Consider the following 15,698-nt stretch of genomic DNA (forward strand, 5'->3'; position numbering starts at 1 on the left):
AACACCTTCAGTAACAAGACAAAATAACAATGACAACACAATGACTCTGATGAAAGCTTAATGCTGTATTTTCACATTTGCAATTACTCAATTGACACTTTACTGAAGCACATTTTCAAATCCACACACTCACACAGAGGCCCCCCCAATGACACTTTAGGAACAGGACAGCGTTTCAACTTCTTATTACAATCTTTATACTGGAAAGGACGGAAATAACAGGAAAATGATGTAGAGGAGAAGGAAAAAAAATAACAACTTTATATTCATATACTGCACAAAAGGGAGACAATCATCACAGACTCAAAGAGAAAGCTGGTGCAAAATGGCAACATAAAAATTCACTAGATCTTCATAAACATTTACACCATGAATTCATTTGTCAGATCTCCCATCTATTCACGATATATCAGGAAGTGTGGGAAGTTACGACAGGTTTTCTAACATCTAGGTTCTTTTGTTCATCATATATCACAAACATGGAGACTCGACTTCACACATGCTGTTGTAAACCTCATGACCTGATAGTACTGTAAGGACTGCAGAGTTAGCTTAACAACGAGTTTGGCAGATTGAGATAAACTACAGAACAAAAAAAGACTTAAATTTACATTCAGAAAATCAAATGGTTTTGCTCAGCAGGTTGATCCTGGACATTTCCATTATCACGTCAAAAAAATGAGTACACAAATCTATAAATACAAAAATAAACAGGAAAAAAAGAAACATTTTTTGTTCATTTGCAGAAATTTGAACAAACTGCTTTAATAAATTTTAAAAAAAAGTAATTCAGAGTTGAATTTGCAGGACGGATGTGGTTTTGTTTGCATGTCTGTTTTCCACTTAAAACACTTGACTTCTCATTTCATACGTTTAAGTGTTTGTGGATGAATACCTAAGTATGTGTTGCATGTATGTGCTCAGCATTATGAGGCCATGGTGTCCTGGAAGCCCCACACCTCTAGCAGTGAAATCTGGAAGCTCTCTGCACACAGGGGCGGGTTGTCAAAGGTGGTGCAACTGCCAGTGCGCCCGTGGTTCAGCTCAGAGTCGATATACAGAGCGTTGCCGTCGCCTCCTCCTGATCGGACAGAAGATGACAGAGTTTGCATGAGTTACCAACGATCAGCACTTCTTCCAAGCAGATTCTTTAATATTAACACTGTTTCATCGACATATAGTGTTTAGTCTTGTGAGCATGTAAAAAGCATGTACACTCACTGGCCGCTTTGTTAGATACACCTGTTCAACAGCTCGTTATCACAAACATCTGATCAGTTTGGCAGCAACTCAGTGCAAGTAGACATGTAGACATGGTCAAGATTACTTGGTAAAGTTAAAACTGAGAAATGGAATAAGGAAGAAAGGTGTTTTAAGTGACTGAATGTGGTCATTGGGTTGGTATGAAACTCAGAAACTGCTGATATACTGTGATTTTACCCCCACAACAATCTCTGGGGTTTACAGAGACTGGTCCACAAAAGAAAAAAAAAGAGCTAACGGAAGAAAACAGTAACTTAAATATGCAGAAGAGCATCTGTCAACGTTCAACACGTGCAACCTTGAAGCAAAAGGGCTACAGCAGCAGAAGACCACACCAGGTTGTTGGTGGTGTAATGGTGTGGGGGATATTTGCACACTGTCTCTTGACCATTGTTCAAACACCACGGTCTGCCTTAGCTTTGCTGCTGATGGTGTCCTTCCCACTTTATGAGCACCATCTTCTGATGGCTGTTTTCAGCAGAATAAAACACCAGGTCACAATGCTCAAATCACCTTTAACTAGTTTCTGAACATGACAGTGAGTTCACTGTACTAAACCACCTCCAGAGTCAATAGATCTCAAGCCAATAGACTTCATTTGCTCATTTGGTGAAACAGGAGACAGACAATAAAACATCAAACTTGGACCATAAAACTGTCCAGACTCATTCTTTGGTTCATTATTCTGTTTAAGTATTTGTGATTTATAATGCTTGAGATTGCAAAAAGTCTTTACTGCATGTGCAGTAAAAGCTTTCCATCAAGTGCTACCCTGTTTAAAATCAAAGGATATCAGTAAAGGTCTTTAGCATTACTGATCAGAGTTAGCATAAACCACTTTTACAAATCACAAAAACATTTACATTCCAGGTCTCTAAAAAATACAGTTTCAAAATTTATTAAAAGCTGAAAAGTGGGTTTTACACCAATAGCTCATTATTGTGGAAAGTAAAAATCACAATGATTTAGAAGTCATTAAAATGTGTTCAGAATTTGACAACTTGATGACGATTCATCATCAAATCATGTAGGGGGAGAACAGAGTGCTTAAAACAGCACCTGATTAGAATTAGGTACGCCCGATGGCACCCCCTTTAAGAAATTAGGCGCTAGTTCTTTACCAATTTTCCTAATTATGGGAGAATACAAGTTACTATTTAAAAAAAAAAAACCCAAAAAAACCAAACCACGCTTTAAATGGGAAATGCAAATAAAAGACATACTGTCAAAGTCCACTCACCCACTATGATGGAGTCAACATTTCCAGACATGAACATAGAAGTATTCTTAGAGTTCAGGTTGAAGTGGCGGGCAGACAGAAATGGCGACAGCTCTCCAGGAGGTTTTTCTGGCTGCTGTAAGCTATTGCTGTCTGTGATCTGGTCTTCAGATGCTGCCGTTTCTTCCTGAGCCTGGGTCTTGATGGACGAAGCCAGCTCAGGATGACGGATTACTATCCACTCGTAACGCTCCATCTCCGGCTTCAGCTAACAAAAGAAACAGGAATGTCTATAATTAACAACTACACACCAGAAAGCCACACATTAAATGAAGTAATAATAGAACAAAACACCCATTTTCTTAAAAATCACATAAATTAGTTAATATCCCAAAATGAATCCTGATTTTAACAAACAGAGATACATCATGGAATTTAGCATTCTTTAGGAAAAACAGGCTCCTGTGGACATTGGAATTTTCTTCACCAAGCAAATTCGATCAACAGCTGTCTTCCTCTGCTGAGTTAAGGCAGCACTGTCTAATATCTTTAACAAAACTGTTGCTTTTGGCAGACAAACTACAATCTACTGTTTCTTGAGCTCCACTGGGGGGGAAAAGGTCACACCACAAACACAGAAGATGGGGGACTCTAGAAGTTTGGAGCTTTAACATAACTTTTACTTGTTTGAGTCATGTCTGCTTTAAAAATTCTGACTCCTCTAAGCAGCCATCTGGTACTCTGAAATTTTCCCAGAGGAGACAACCAGCCTCAGGGGTCCTCAGTTTGAGATGTAATTAAGAAGTTGGAGCAGTTTTCTCAGATTTTCTTGGATTTCTAGTCATGAAATTTACCATTAAGAACTACAAACAAGAAAACTCAGCTTTTTACTGCAGAGCAGCTTCATGATGATTTAGTAGACTCTGGTGTGGCACCTTTACTGTGCCGTGACACCTGCAAAAACATGGCTCATCAGAAGCAAACCTCTCTTATGCCTCACAAGTCTACAATCAGAAGATTTCAAATGAACATCTAAACATGACACATACATTAGAAAACTAATCCAGTGGGTTGATGAAGTTGAAACAAAGTTTTATGGCCACAATGAGTAAAGAAATGGGGTAAATTCAGTCAAGCAGAGAAACAATACAAGCTCTAACATGAGCTTTATATGATATGTACTCATTTCTAATCTTGTCCATCCTGGTCACTCCCATTGAAAATCTTAACATCTCCAGCTCATCCACAGTCTTTTTGTCAGTGCAATGTGCTCAAACTATACATCACAGCATGTCTCACTAACATCTTTTAACCCTCCCTTTCATTCTTGCTGCCATCCTTCAGTCACAGATCACCTGTGATACTCGTCTCCACTCACAACATCCTGCCCGCACTCTCTTCTACACGGTCAGTTGTTTTGGATGGCTGACCCCATTTAAACTCATGTACTCATTTGAATTACTTCTCCTTCCAGGTTCTCTGTTACATCTATGTTCCTCTTAGTCACACACTTACATTCTGTCCTGCTTCTATGAATTTTCCTTGCTCTTCTCTCCAGAGCAAACCTCCACCTCTCCTACCTGCTCCCTACCATCACTAAAGATCACAGTGTCATCTGCAAAGATCAGTCCATGGAAATTCCTGCTTGGCCTCATTTGTCAGCCTGTTCATCACCATAGAAAACAAGAAGGGGCTCATTCCCTGGAGTAATACCAGGCTCACCTTGAATCCATCTGTCATACCTACAGCCCACCTCACCTCTGTCTAAGCTATCCTTGCTTACCTCTCTGCCACTTCAGACTTCTCATGCAGTAACAGTTGCTCTCTTGGCACCCCATCATATGCTTTCTCTAGATCTACAAAGACCTTCTGACGTTCTCCGTACTTCTCCATTAACACACTTGAAGCAAACATCGCATCTGTAGTGCTAACTCATCATGAATCTGTACTGCAATATACCAATCATCATTTCTTTTCCCATAGCTTCATGATATGGCTCATAATTTTTGTTCTTCTGTAGGTACTACAGCTCTGCACGTTGCCTTTGTTTTAGAAAATCTGTACTAGTACACTTCTTCATTCTTCAGGCATCTTCTCTTCTCTAGGTTTTTGAAAAAAAAAATATCTCTCTCCCTAACACCTGAAAATCTAGAATAGGCTCCTTGAAGAGGTGCAAACAGAACTGAACTGAATGTAATCTTTATTTTGAACAGGTTAAAAAAATACAACCACATAGAAATAAAAAAAAAAGAGACAAACAAACAAAGCAGAAGTGTTCCTCTTTACAATCTCTCTACCTAAAAACTGTGGACAGAGCTCAAAACAGAAGTGGATACAAGTCCCAAAATTACAGAACTAGAAGCCTTATGAAGGAAGAATGGAGGATCACCTTCACAGCTTTTAGCAAAGCATTAGAAAGCTGTGAGACTTGTCAAAGGGGGCATTACTGATCATGTAAGAAAAGGACCTCAAACATCAGTTTGAGGTCCTTTTCGTGAACTTGAAAATGTAAACGATAGAAAAAAGAAAAGAAAATCCCATAAGAGAAGGTAAGACCTTTAAGTTTACGTCTTCTGGAGACTGATAACTTTTTTTTTGTAGGGTTATTCTAATGTTTGCATGGCATACATTATCTTGTATGCTAATAATTTTCTCCTGGTCTTGTTCAAACCTCTACTGCCCATCCAATAGACATTGGTCCTGGAGTCTGTCTCTCGTGTGTGTCAGGTGTGGTATCAGGTATGAGCCTGCTACGATACTGAGGGCTTCGGGTTACAGGAGTTTCCGATATGTGTGTGCTTAAGTATTGGTGTTTGAGATGACTGTGTTTTCTGGTGTCTAGGCTCAGACAGCACACAGCTGAGCTTTACACAGTTAGCAAAGTAAATAATTCATAGAGAAGGGAACAGACAGCCAGTCTTTTTTTCTATTTCTAGGCAATGGTGCACTGCTGCCACCAGAATAGCAAGAAGAGTGGCTGTTTTTTTTTTGCACTGGACAGCATGTCAATGACAAGGGAACTGTGCCCTAGTATGAAAACTTCTCCAAATGATACACCAACTGGGGCCATTGATATTGACAACAGTAACATTTGAAAAAAGATAGATGGTACCCCCTGCTGGTCATACAATAGCACTACAAAAAAAATTCCAACCATCTCTAAAAATGACTCAAATGATGTCTTTAAGAAGAAAAAAAAAGAAAAAAAAAGAAGAGAAAAAAAAAGGGATTTTGCTACTAGATAACTGAAAATAATCTTACCCTGAAGACAAAACATTCCCCTGTGCCGAAGAAGCTCAACTTGTTGCCTCCTCTCTTCCTTTCCTCCCAATCAGTGGACAGAAACGCTCCGCATACCTGTTGGAAAAAAATTAAGTAAAAAAATTGCATGAGTGAGATAATCTGTGGATTTATTCACCTTCAGCGGTTGTGACAAAAGTCAAGCAAGTGGAAGGACTCTGACTGTGGTGTCTGTAAGATGCCAACACTAATGCCAGGATAATCCAATCATATGACACATGGACCAGGACAAAAATATAACCCGAGTCTACTTTGAAAAACAGAAACCTAATCTTAGCCTCTTTAACTCCTTAAATAAAGAGCAATGACTGAGTTAATGCTACGAGTAGGTCACACCTATTGCATGTGCTAAGAAGGACTTTACTTGTCAAACATGACATTTTTACCTTTGATGCTTCCTGTATCAGACAAAGATAGAAACTAATGATAGTTATATATTAGGGTGGGTCAGAGGGCAAGAATGACTTGGGGTCGGCAAAAGCCCTTAAACTAAGAAACCAAAACAGAAACATAGAAAGAAAAAGTGCAGAAATATGTTAAGACATTTGTGCAAATGTTTTTACTTGTGCATTAACCTCAAACTTTAATGCAATCTCAGTACAGACCTGCATTGACAAAAATGTACAAAGTATGAGTAATTCATGTATTTACGAAAGCATGGGTATGCCTCCTTGCCACTCTGTCCAATCTTTTTTGACCCCCTCCCCCAGAAGTTGCTTAATTTTTCCTTTTCACACATCACAGACTGGATCGAGATCGCCCAAAGGTTGGTTCTGAATATGAGGTCGCATTTTACTCGTATTTTATCTTAGCTCGTTGATCATAATAAAATATCTGATGGCACATTCCACTGTTTTCCTTCAGAAAAAATATTAACAATATTTATATCAGTAGAAAGAAATGCTACTTACATCGCCATCTGTGGTCCTGATAAGGAGCAGAGTGGGTTCGTGGCCCTCACAATGTGAGTAGAATCTGTAAAAAAGGAAAAATATTTAATTCACTACAACAGTCTTATTAAACACCTAATACTGAAACTAACACATATCCAGTGGATCGTAATGCAGCAACAGTCACACACTTTTGTATTTTACTTTAAGCAAAGTGAGGCGCTGGTAACAAAAACCCCAAAGCTTCTTACTTTATTAAAACAAAAAGCTGTTGCTTTAAGCCATGAAAAAAATTGATTTGACTCCATTAAAAGAAAAATGTAACCTTAAATTCAGACTTACCCAAACTTTTAGTTATTAATTTCATTCAAAGTTATAAAATGTAAATTATGAGCAGCAGCTAACACTTAATTAAATTGTAAAATGCACCTATTCAGGCTGCAACCGTGGGTGGAGGTTGTGAAGAGAAGCTGTGGTTGGCACAGGGCAAAGCGCTCTGGGATCCATGACCAGATGTCATGCATCTCCTTGGCACTGACTATCTCCGAGGAAAATGTGTCAGGGTTAAGTGCCAGCTGCACGTTCCGCCTGCAGATGCCAAAGGAATTTAGACACAGGAAAGAGAGAGGTTCAGAAAAAGCATCCCATACAGTGAAGAGATGTGTATAAAATATACCCCCCACCCCCCACCCCCCCCCCACCCCCCAAAAAAAAAAAACAACAACAAAAAAACAACTTGGTCACAGGTTATTTAAAACAGGTATCAGAAATAAGTGTAACCATGTAAGAGCACCCACCTAGAGCTGTAAAAGAACCAATGTGGCAAACACAGAAGTGGTGTGCAGATGAGACAGAACATGGTGCATGGAAAAATCGTGGCACAAACCAAGCAGAAAAGAAAAAAGAACAGACGGTGAGAAAAGGATGCAAAGGAACTCAAACTGTTTCCTACAGCATGCCAGAATATAAAGCTTAAAAGACAGAGGGCATTGCTACCAACAATAAATAAATAAATAAATAAATAAATAAAAAAAATGCTAAAACAGTTAAGACTGTAAACATATCTTCTCCACACTTGTGCCAAATTATATTTCAAATGGTTTATATTGGTCGTCTGCATGCCATGCATACCAGGGTGAAGTCCACAAACCGTGAAGGAAGTTTAGTCATGTTCAAGTATTTTCATTCTAATGGCAGTAGATTTCCAGACCAAAGGTAATGGTAAATTATGAAACTTTAGAGTTCACATATTGCTAGATTAACAAAGTGGACTGATGAATTTTATTAAAAGAGCTCAACTCCTAGTATGGGACTGTGAGAAGCCATTTGGTTAAGTTTAATATAAAAATTATAAAACATGTGGTAACAATAACTTAAAAAAGCAGAGTAATGACAAACACAGCGTGTAGCAAAGGGTCCGCACAGGAAATAGCCCAGTTTTGAAGTTTAGAAAGTACATTTACCCACTTAAAAAACAAAAAATAAAACATTTACTTCTTTTTTTTTTTTAACTTTACCGCTTCTGCTTTACAGTGATTCCTTTTTGCTGCAGGGACTTCTCATTTGTGAGCTGCAGCAGGGTGATCTCCTTGCGGCTGAACAGGCGGATGGAGAAGGCCTTCTCTAGCAGCTTGTCAGGTGTAACGGTGGAAGCAATGCCCTTAACAAATGCCTGAATATCTGCCTTGATTTTGTTTGAATCCTCCTGCTGCTGGTTGCCCTGCCCCCCCTCTGCTCCCATTTTATGCTTGCGATAGAACTTGAGCAAGGCTACTGCCACGCGGTAAAGAACCTTATAGCCCTCTACTAGGTAGACATCTAGGACCCTAACCACATGGCTAAAAGGCAGATCACCGAGGACCCAGCGCTGCCAGTCTGAGTAGACATCCATCACATCCTGAGCCGTGGCAACAATCAGTTTGTGAGCAGCTGTGCAGTACTTATTGGCTAGGTCACCAAAGGTCATGCAGCTAGACTCATAAGCCAGGAAGGTCTGGTCTATAAGTCGCTTCCCTGGCTCGTTGCATGCCAGTATGCGGCTGACATGCTCAAAACACTGAGCTTCGTCTACACTGAAGTGCAAGAGCAATGAAGTAACTGCAGGAAGAGCTGGGCAATGAGAGATATCTGGAAACTGTCCAGCGAGGCAGTTGATGATCTGATGGGCTGAGGCCACTGCCTCCGGCTTCAGACAGTACCGTGGTATGGGATTTCCATCCACAAACTCTGGTAGTGGGACGTTGGTGGAGGTTTTTTTTGCGGCTGCATTTCCCATAATGTCACGATACACTGCTGCATCTGGGGTCACTGTACGGCAAGGAATGGCTTTGATGAGTTGCTGGTAGACTTGTGCCCGCAGCTTGTGGTTCTTGGCCCAATAACCTTGTCGAGCCATCTGTTTGAACTCTTTCAGATCTTTAGTGTCCACCTTGGTGGGCCCGCTGCTCTTGGCCAAATCCCCCATCTGGTTCCAGTCCACAAAGCTGCCATAGTCTTCTTCAGCCATTGTGCTGTAAACTTGCTGGACTGCTTGTGCAGGAAGAGAGGAGGTATCTGCCGAGGTCTTACTAACCTTCTAGCCTCCACACAGCAGATATTTTGTCTTTCTTATCTGCCCATTATGGCCACTGGAAAAAAACAAGGGTGACAAGACAGATGTATCAAAAAAAGCTTATAATTATGCACATGCATTATTAGTAACTGTCAGTAGCATCATAGAATTATTAAGTTCCCACTGATGTAAATTTCATATTTATCACTTGAAAGATTTGTTCGAAAATGGCTTCCACCTTCTGAGCCCTTAGTGAACTTAACTAATTAGTCCTGATCTACACTACAACATATTACCAGAAGTATTCACTCACCCATCGCCATCATTGAATTTAGGTGTTCCAATCACGTCCATGGCCACAGGTGTATAGATATAGAGTACCTAGGCATTCAGACTGTTTCTACAAACATTTGTGAAAAAAATGGGTCGCTCTCAGGAGCTCTGAATTCCAGCGTGGCATCATGATAGGATGCCAGCTGTGCAACATGTCCAGTCGTGAAATTGCTTTGCTACTAAATATTCCAAAGTCAACTGCTAGTGGTATTATAACAAAGTGGAAGTGACTGGGAATGACAGATACTTAGCCACAAAGTGGTAAGAAACATGAAATCAGAGCTGGCTCAGCAGATGTTGAGGCACATAGTACCCAGAGGTTGATTACTTTCTGCAGAGTCAGTAGCTATAGACTTTCAAACTTCATGTGACCTTCAGATTAGCTCAAGAACAGTGCGTAGAGAGCTTCATTGAATGAGTTTCTATGGCCAAGCAGCTGCACCCAAACCTAACATCATTAAGCACAATTCAAAGCGTCAGGTGCAGTGCTGTAAAGCATGCTACCATTGAACTTTAGAGCAGTGGAGACGTGTTCTCACAAGTGATGAATCACACTTCTCCATCTGGCAAACCGATGGATGGGTCTGGGTTTGGTAGTTGCCAGGGGAACAGTAGTTGTGTATTGTGCCAAGCGTAAAATTTGTGGAGGGGGGATTATGTGTCAAGGTTCTTTTTCAGGAGTTAGGTTCAGCCCCTTAGTTCCAGTAAAAAGTAACTCTTAATGCTTCAGTATATCAAGACATTTTGGGAACAGTTTGGGGATTATCCCTTACTGTTCCAACATGACTCCGCACCAGTGCACAAAGGAAGGTCCATAAAGACATGGATATCTGGGTCTGTGTGTGGAAGAACTTGACTGGCCTGTGCAGAGTCCTGACATCAACCTGATACAACACCTTTGGGATAAATTAGGCTACGTTCACACTGCAGGCGAAGGCGCATCAAACCAAACTTATTTGACGCTATGCGACCCATATCCAATCATGGTATGACAGTGTGAACAGCACACCGATATTTTCAAATCCGATCTGGGTCACTTTCGTATGTGGTACTGAATCCGATACATATCTGATGTTTTAGAAAGCGACTGCTGTTTGAATGGTCATGTCGCATTAAATCCGTCTTTTACGTCACTGACACAAGACAGACGCCATTATCAGCGCCAGAGAAGCGCCCGATAAGACATCGCGAACGCTTCCTGGCCATCCAGTGTAGATGTCAGTGAAACTGTTGGGAAGACAACGTTGGAGAAACGTGAACATTTTATTTGTACTGTATAATCTGCAGATTCTGACAGAAATCTGCAACTATCCTTTGAAGCACCGCGCCGCTCTAAAACAGCAATAAGGATAATTATTAGGCCATATGTAAATAACAAAATAACTTTATAACTTATAGCAAAATTGGGAAATGTAGAGTACGAAACAAGTCTTTATATTAACAGCCATCAGTCAAACAATACTGTTTGGGTCTAAACAGAGCACGTTGTGTGTGACGTCTTCTTTTGCGCATGCGGGCCGCATTGAGGGTTCACACTAGAGCGCGTTTGCTGTCACATTTTATTTGTAGTGTGAACAAGCAGACAAAAATATCGGATTTGATCAAAAAAATTGGAGTTGAGCATTAAGACCTGCAGTGTGAACGTAACCTTAGGGTCTTTTGGGATGTCACTCAAGTTTATATGACAAACGAGTGAATACTTTTGGCAATTTAGTGTATATGAGCTAGCTGAGGATAAGCATACAATTAGGAAGAAATATGCATATCTGAAAGTGGAAAATTAGACTTTATAGCATGGTACTGTATAAAATACAAAAAAAACCAGAGTGCTATAAAAAGAAAAACTAATAAATGTAAAACAAATGTAGCATTGGTATTTACACCAGAATACATAAAAAAAAAAAAATACATAAAATATGTAGCAATGTTAAAGTAGAAAAATGCACAAAAATAAAGACTCAGAAAGTTCTGTTTCCATAAGAAGCGATTTGAGAGATGGAATGCAAAATGACCACAGTAAATCTGTAATGAAGACACACTACTGATCAATTTCCCTAATCATGTTCTGACAAATACAAAAATGCATGTGCATCATACACCTCATACACCTGTGAAAGCTTGAAATGACTTGTGTGCAAACATCTTTGGCTGATTTAATTGGCTACTAGAAAAAACAAACAAACCTGTAATTGTTAAAGGCCACAAGCTGTTAACTAACTGTTTCACATCCCACATGATACAGACAGATGGCACGTCTACAAATCAGTTGCGCCCTGAAACATACGGAGAATAGCTGAAGCACAATCTTTTTGGGTGCTTTTATTTCCCCTTTCTCAAGACGTCACATGGAGATGGCAGTCCAAAGATCGCTTGCAATACACTAAAAGAGACAGTCATTAAAAATCTGTTTATATAACTGTCACATAGAGGAGGATATCAGCATATCCTTGCATGAGAAGCTGGGAGCACTCGCAATATAACTGTCCTACTTATGTTAAATAAGGGCATGTTTCACCTAAATGCTGCCATTATACACGTGACACTGGGTGCAACTGATCAAAGTCAGACTCGATAATATAGTGGCTAAGATTAGGTCTAAGAATAGTTTGGCAGTCTGTAGCACAGTCGCACACTGTTTTATAGTGCGGTCACACCTGTAGTCTGGGCTTCATCGGAAAAACTGTGCTCTATCACACGGGTCTTGTTGTTTGCTTGAATTAAAAATAGAAATTTCTGTCCGCAGTAAACACAGGAATGTTCTGAGAAAAAAGGTTTAGAATTTCATGAACCACATACTGGAATGAGCAGTTTTGGTCTTGTTTTGCAGGATGAATATTTCACTGGGTGACTAAAGAACAGAATAAATCTGTATTTAAAAATAAAGAAAGAAGGCCAAGATGAAAAGAGGGCAGCTTCTATTACAGGAGAATTACACCGTAAAATCCACAAGGAATTAATGACAACAAAAGGTACGAGCTGAAGTTTTTACCATTGCTCTGAAAAGTTAGGAAAACTCACTCGAGGCGCAATCACAATGAATGACTGAAGAACCCCCAAAACAAGAAGTGAAACAGTCTTATTCGTCCCACAGAATTGCCAAACTTTTGCTTTACGGCCATTTCCTTTTTTTGTGGTTTTGTTTTGTTTGTGACCTGTAAAATCTAAACGCAATCCTGTTTAAAATAATTACACAAATGCTGCTCAATAAAGATGTCAGACTGATACAGCCTAGCCATTATTTTGACCAATTACCAGTTCCAAAATCTCAGGGCTCAAATGGTTGGATTTATGCTAACCAAACTGCATTTTAATTGCAAACCAAAGCAAAGATTTTTAACCTTTCATCAAGATAACAGAATTTTGCTATAGGCATTTAAAAAACAAAAAAGAAAGAATATTGTAATAGTTTAAGGGTTTCCAGCTAAAGAATCTTGGATTTAATCACTATACACTTTACATTCACAGATAATAGATGTAGATGAGAATGACACTGGAATGGCAGCTGTACTACTATGTGTCTGAAAATTTACAAAAAAAAAAAAAAAAAAGGACACCCCCCCCCCCCTCATTTCCGTACTTCTTTTGATGCTGCATGTCCATTTGAAAAAAACAAAACCTGCCTCAGATATTAATGTAAAACGTACCGAGGGGAGGAGGAGGAAGCTTCTTGCTAGCCTTAACGGAGAGCGTACTGTACTGTTAGCTAGCTGTACTATAAAACCAATTACTGCTTTTAGTTTCATCCTGGACGCTCAGTAAAAGCACACAAAAGGCTAAGGTAAGGCTGCAGGTACAATTGTGTCATCACATACTGAGGTGACAGCTCCAAATTAGCTGCATTTTCAATCCTATAAACGATTAACGTCAGCTAACCAGCTGAGGCAAAATAAGCTAGCACGAAACCAGCGGCCACGGGTCACAGGGTATTTAACATTACCGCCGGAGTAAATCTGATATACCCTTTTCCATTCACACTTGCCAAGTTAGCACTGTTAGCCTTAGCTAGCCGCATCTGTCAGTGCAATTCAGGAGCAACCGGAACCTTAACTAGCCGCACAAAACCTACTCGCTAAACACATAACCTCCACAACAAGCGTGCAGATACGGACAAACGCTAAAACATTTGAGCAAGCTCTTGGCTAACGTTGCTTCATTAGCCAGCATGGACGTTGTCAACCACAAATTAATTTGGTCCAAAGGCTGTGTTGGAGTTTGTTTATAACAAGATGTTTCCGCTTATTTTTTTTAGAAAAGCGTGTCACATCCACAAAGCTAGAAACACGCCAAAGTATTACCTTTACTCCACAACAAGGAAGACGATATATAAATAGCTGTCAGAAGAAAATTAAATGAATATCCCTACCTGAGTCTGAGACGTCTTGAGACGGGAGACAGCGTTCATATTAAGTACCCTCGAGCATGCGCACTGCCGCCAATCCCGGACGCAGCGTTTTTGAGCGTGCAGCTGCTGAAGCTGCAGACAGGGGCTCAGATGGAGCGGTTAAATATAAACTGTTCTCAGTTACTTATCTGTACACTCACTAGGTTATTAGATTATTTTTGTGAAAAAAAACGTTAATACAAACATAAATCTAGAATACAAACTATATAATATTAGTAGCAGACATGCCAAATTTGAGGTTTATGACACAGGCATGCCAGTATCAAACATTTATGTAACACAAAAAGCTATGAAATTCCATGAACTCTGGTGAGTGCACCAAAGAGTAACTCAAATATTTATCCATGGCTTAGTTTCTGAAGAAAAGTACTGTTGCGTGGTAGATCCCATTATCTGCTATGTCCTGTTTACTTCCAGACCTTCTGTGTCAAATATGTGATGGCACTGGAACAGGACAGGAAGTACCCTGACAAGCACAACAAGCCCTGCCTTTGTCCAGGACTCAAAGCAACCGTCAAAATACAACCGCCCAACACATGACAGTTATTACTGATGATTAAATTGTGGGGCCATCACAGAGCGACTCTGGGTAAAATGTTATTTGGCTCTGTCTCTCTTCCTCTCACGCACTGCCTATGTCTTTTTATACCGTCATTTTGTACTTCAGTAATAAAGAAAAAGGGGCAAATACTACTACTAGTAATAAACAAACATATCAGCATTTGTGTTTTTCCCTATATAATATAAGTAAAAAGCCACCACAAAACTGATTACGTTGCACAGCACACAGAAATGACAAAAGAAGAGAGCAGCTATGTCACATTGAGGCAGATCTAATCTGTCATCCATGTACATGGTTCTCTGGATTATGAGAGAAACCAGTAAGCCTTAAGGTCATAACTCATCAAGTCTTTTCTATTTCACACTTTGCACCACCCAAGACGCCATTTACCTCCCACTCCACCCAGAATGGATGTATTATCATGCACACAAATATCAGCACACTCTCTCACATGAAGCATATGTGCAGGCGTGTGTTGGGGCTAGGGCACCGTTAAAGCATAGATAGGATCAATGCAACTTAATACATTTGCTCCAGTACTTTAAGTACTTTAGTAAATCCGTATTAGAACACAGGGATGCACATGAACCTCACAAAAATGAAAACAACAGTTTAATAATAATAATGGATTGCATTTATATAGCGCTTTTCGGGGCCCTCAAAGCGCTTCACAATTCATTCATTCACTCTCACACACTGGTGGAGGCAAGCTACAGTTGTAGCCACAGCTGCCCTGGGGCAGACTGACAGAAGCGAGGCTGCCATATCGTGCCATCGGCCCCTCTGGCCATCACCAGTAGGCGGTAGGTGTCTTGCCCAAGGACACAACGACCGAGACTGTCCGAGCCGGGGCTCGAACTGGCAACCTTCCAGTTATAAGACAAACTGCCAACTCTTGAGCCACGATTGCCCCGTTTACACAGTCTACACTGGGTTAAATCATCCCTGACTGATTTAGGGCTTCAGTTTGTGGATACCACTCTGAATGTAAGGGGTTCTTTAGCAAGGATGGTGGGTCAATACTTTTGAACTACATTCTCGTCATAGGGCACAAATACCCAAGAAGACCCATTCTCTTGCAAAACATACTATGGTACTTACCTTTTAGAGGTCAACCAAGCCACCTAAGCTATATCAGTATACCATGACCATCCTAATGCTGGCCACTCTGCGTGTAT

At 40.2% G+C, this 15,698-nt stretch overlaps 1 protein-coding gene across 1 annotated transcript; it reads right to left on the reverse strand.

The window, feature by feature from the left end:
• Positions 1-45: 45 nt before the first annotated feature.
• Positions 46-13,987, reverse strand: tbc1d24 (TBC1 domain family, member 24). Its single transcript, XM_006808016.2, has 7 exons — positions 13,920-13,987; positions 8,190-9,299; positions 7,102-7,260; positions 6,694-6,757; positions 5,744-5,839; positions 2,504-2,750; positions 46-1,081 (listed from the first exon to the last, which is right to left on the reverse strand). The coding sequence occupies exons 2-7, from the start codon at positions 9,176-9,178 to the stop codon at positions 927-929; spliced, it is 1,710 nt and encodes a 569-aa protein (XP_006808079.2). The 5' UTR covers positions 9,179-9,299; positions 13,920-13,987; the 3' UTR covers positions 46-926.
• Between the last annotated feature and the right edge of the window lie 1,711 nt (positions 13,988-15,698).

The sequence above is a fragment of the Neolamprologus brichardi genome, chromosome 8, assembly GCF_056152115.1.
Source record: "Neolamprologus brichardi isolate AB-2024 chromosome 8, ASM5615211v1, whole genome shotgun sequence".
In the NCBI taxonomy this organism is placed as follows: domain Eukaryota; kingdom Metazoa; phylum Chordata; class Actinopteri; order Cichliformes; family Cichlidae; genus Neolamprologus; species Neolamprologus brichardi.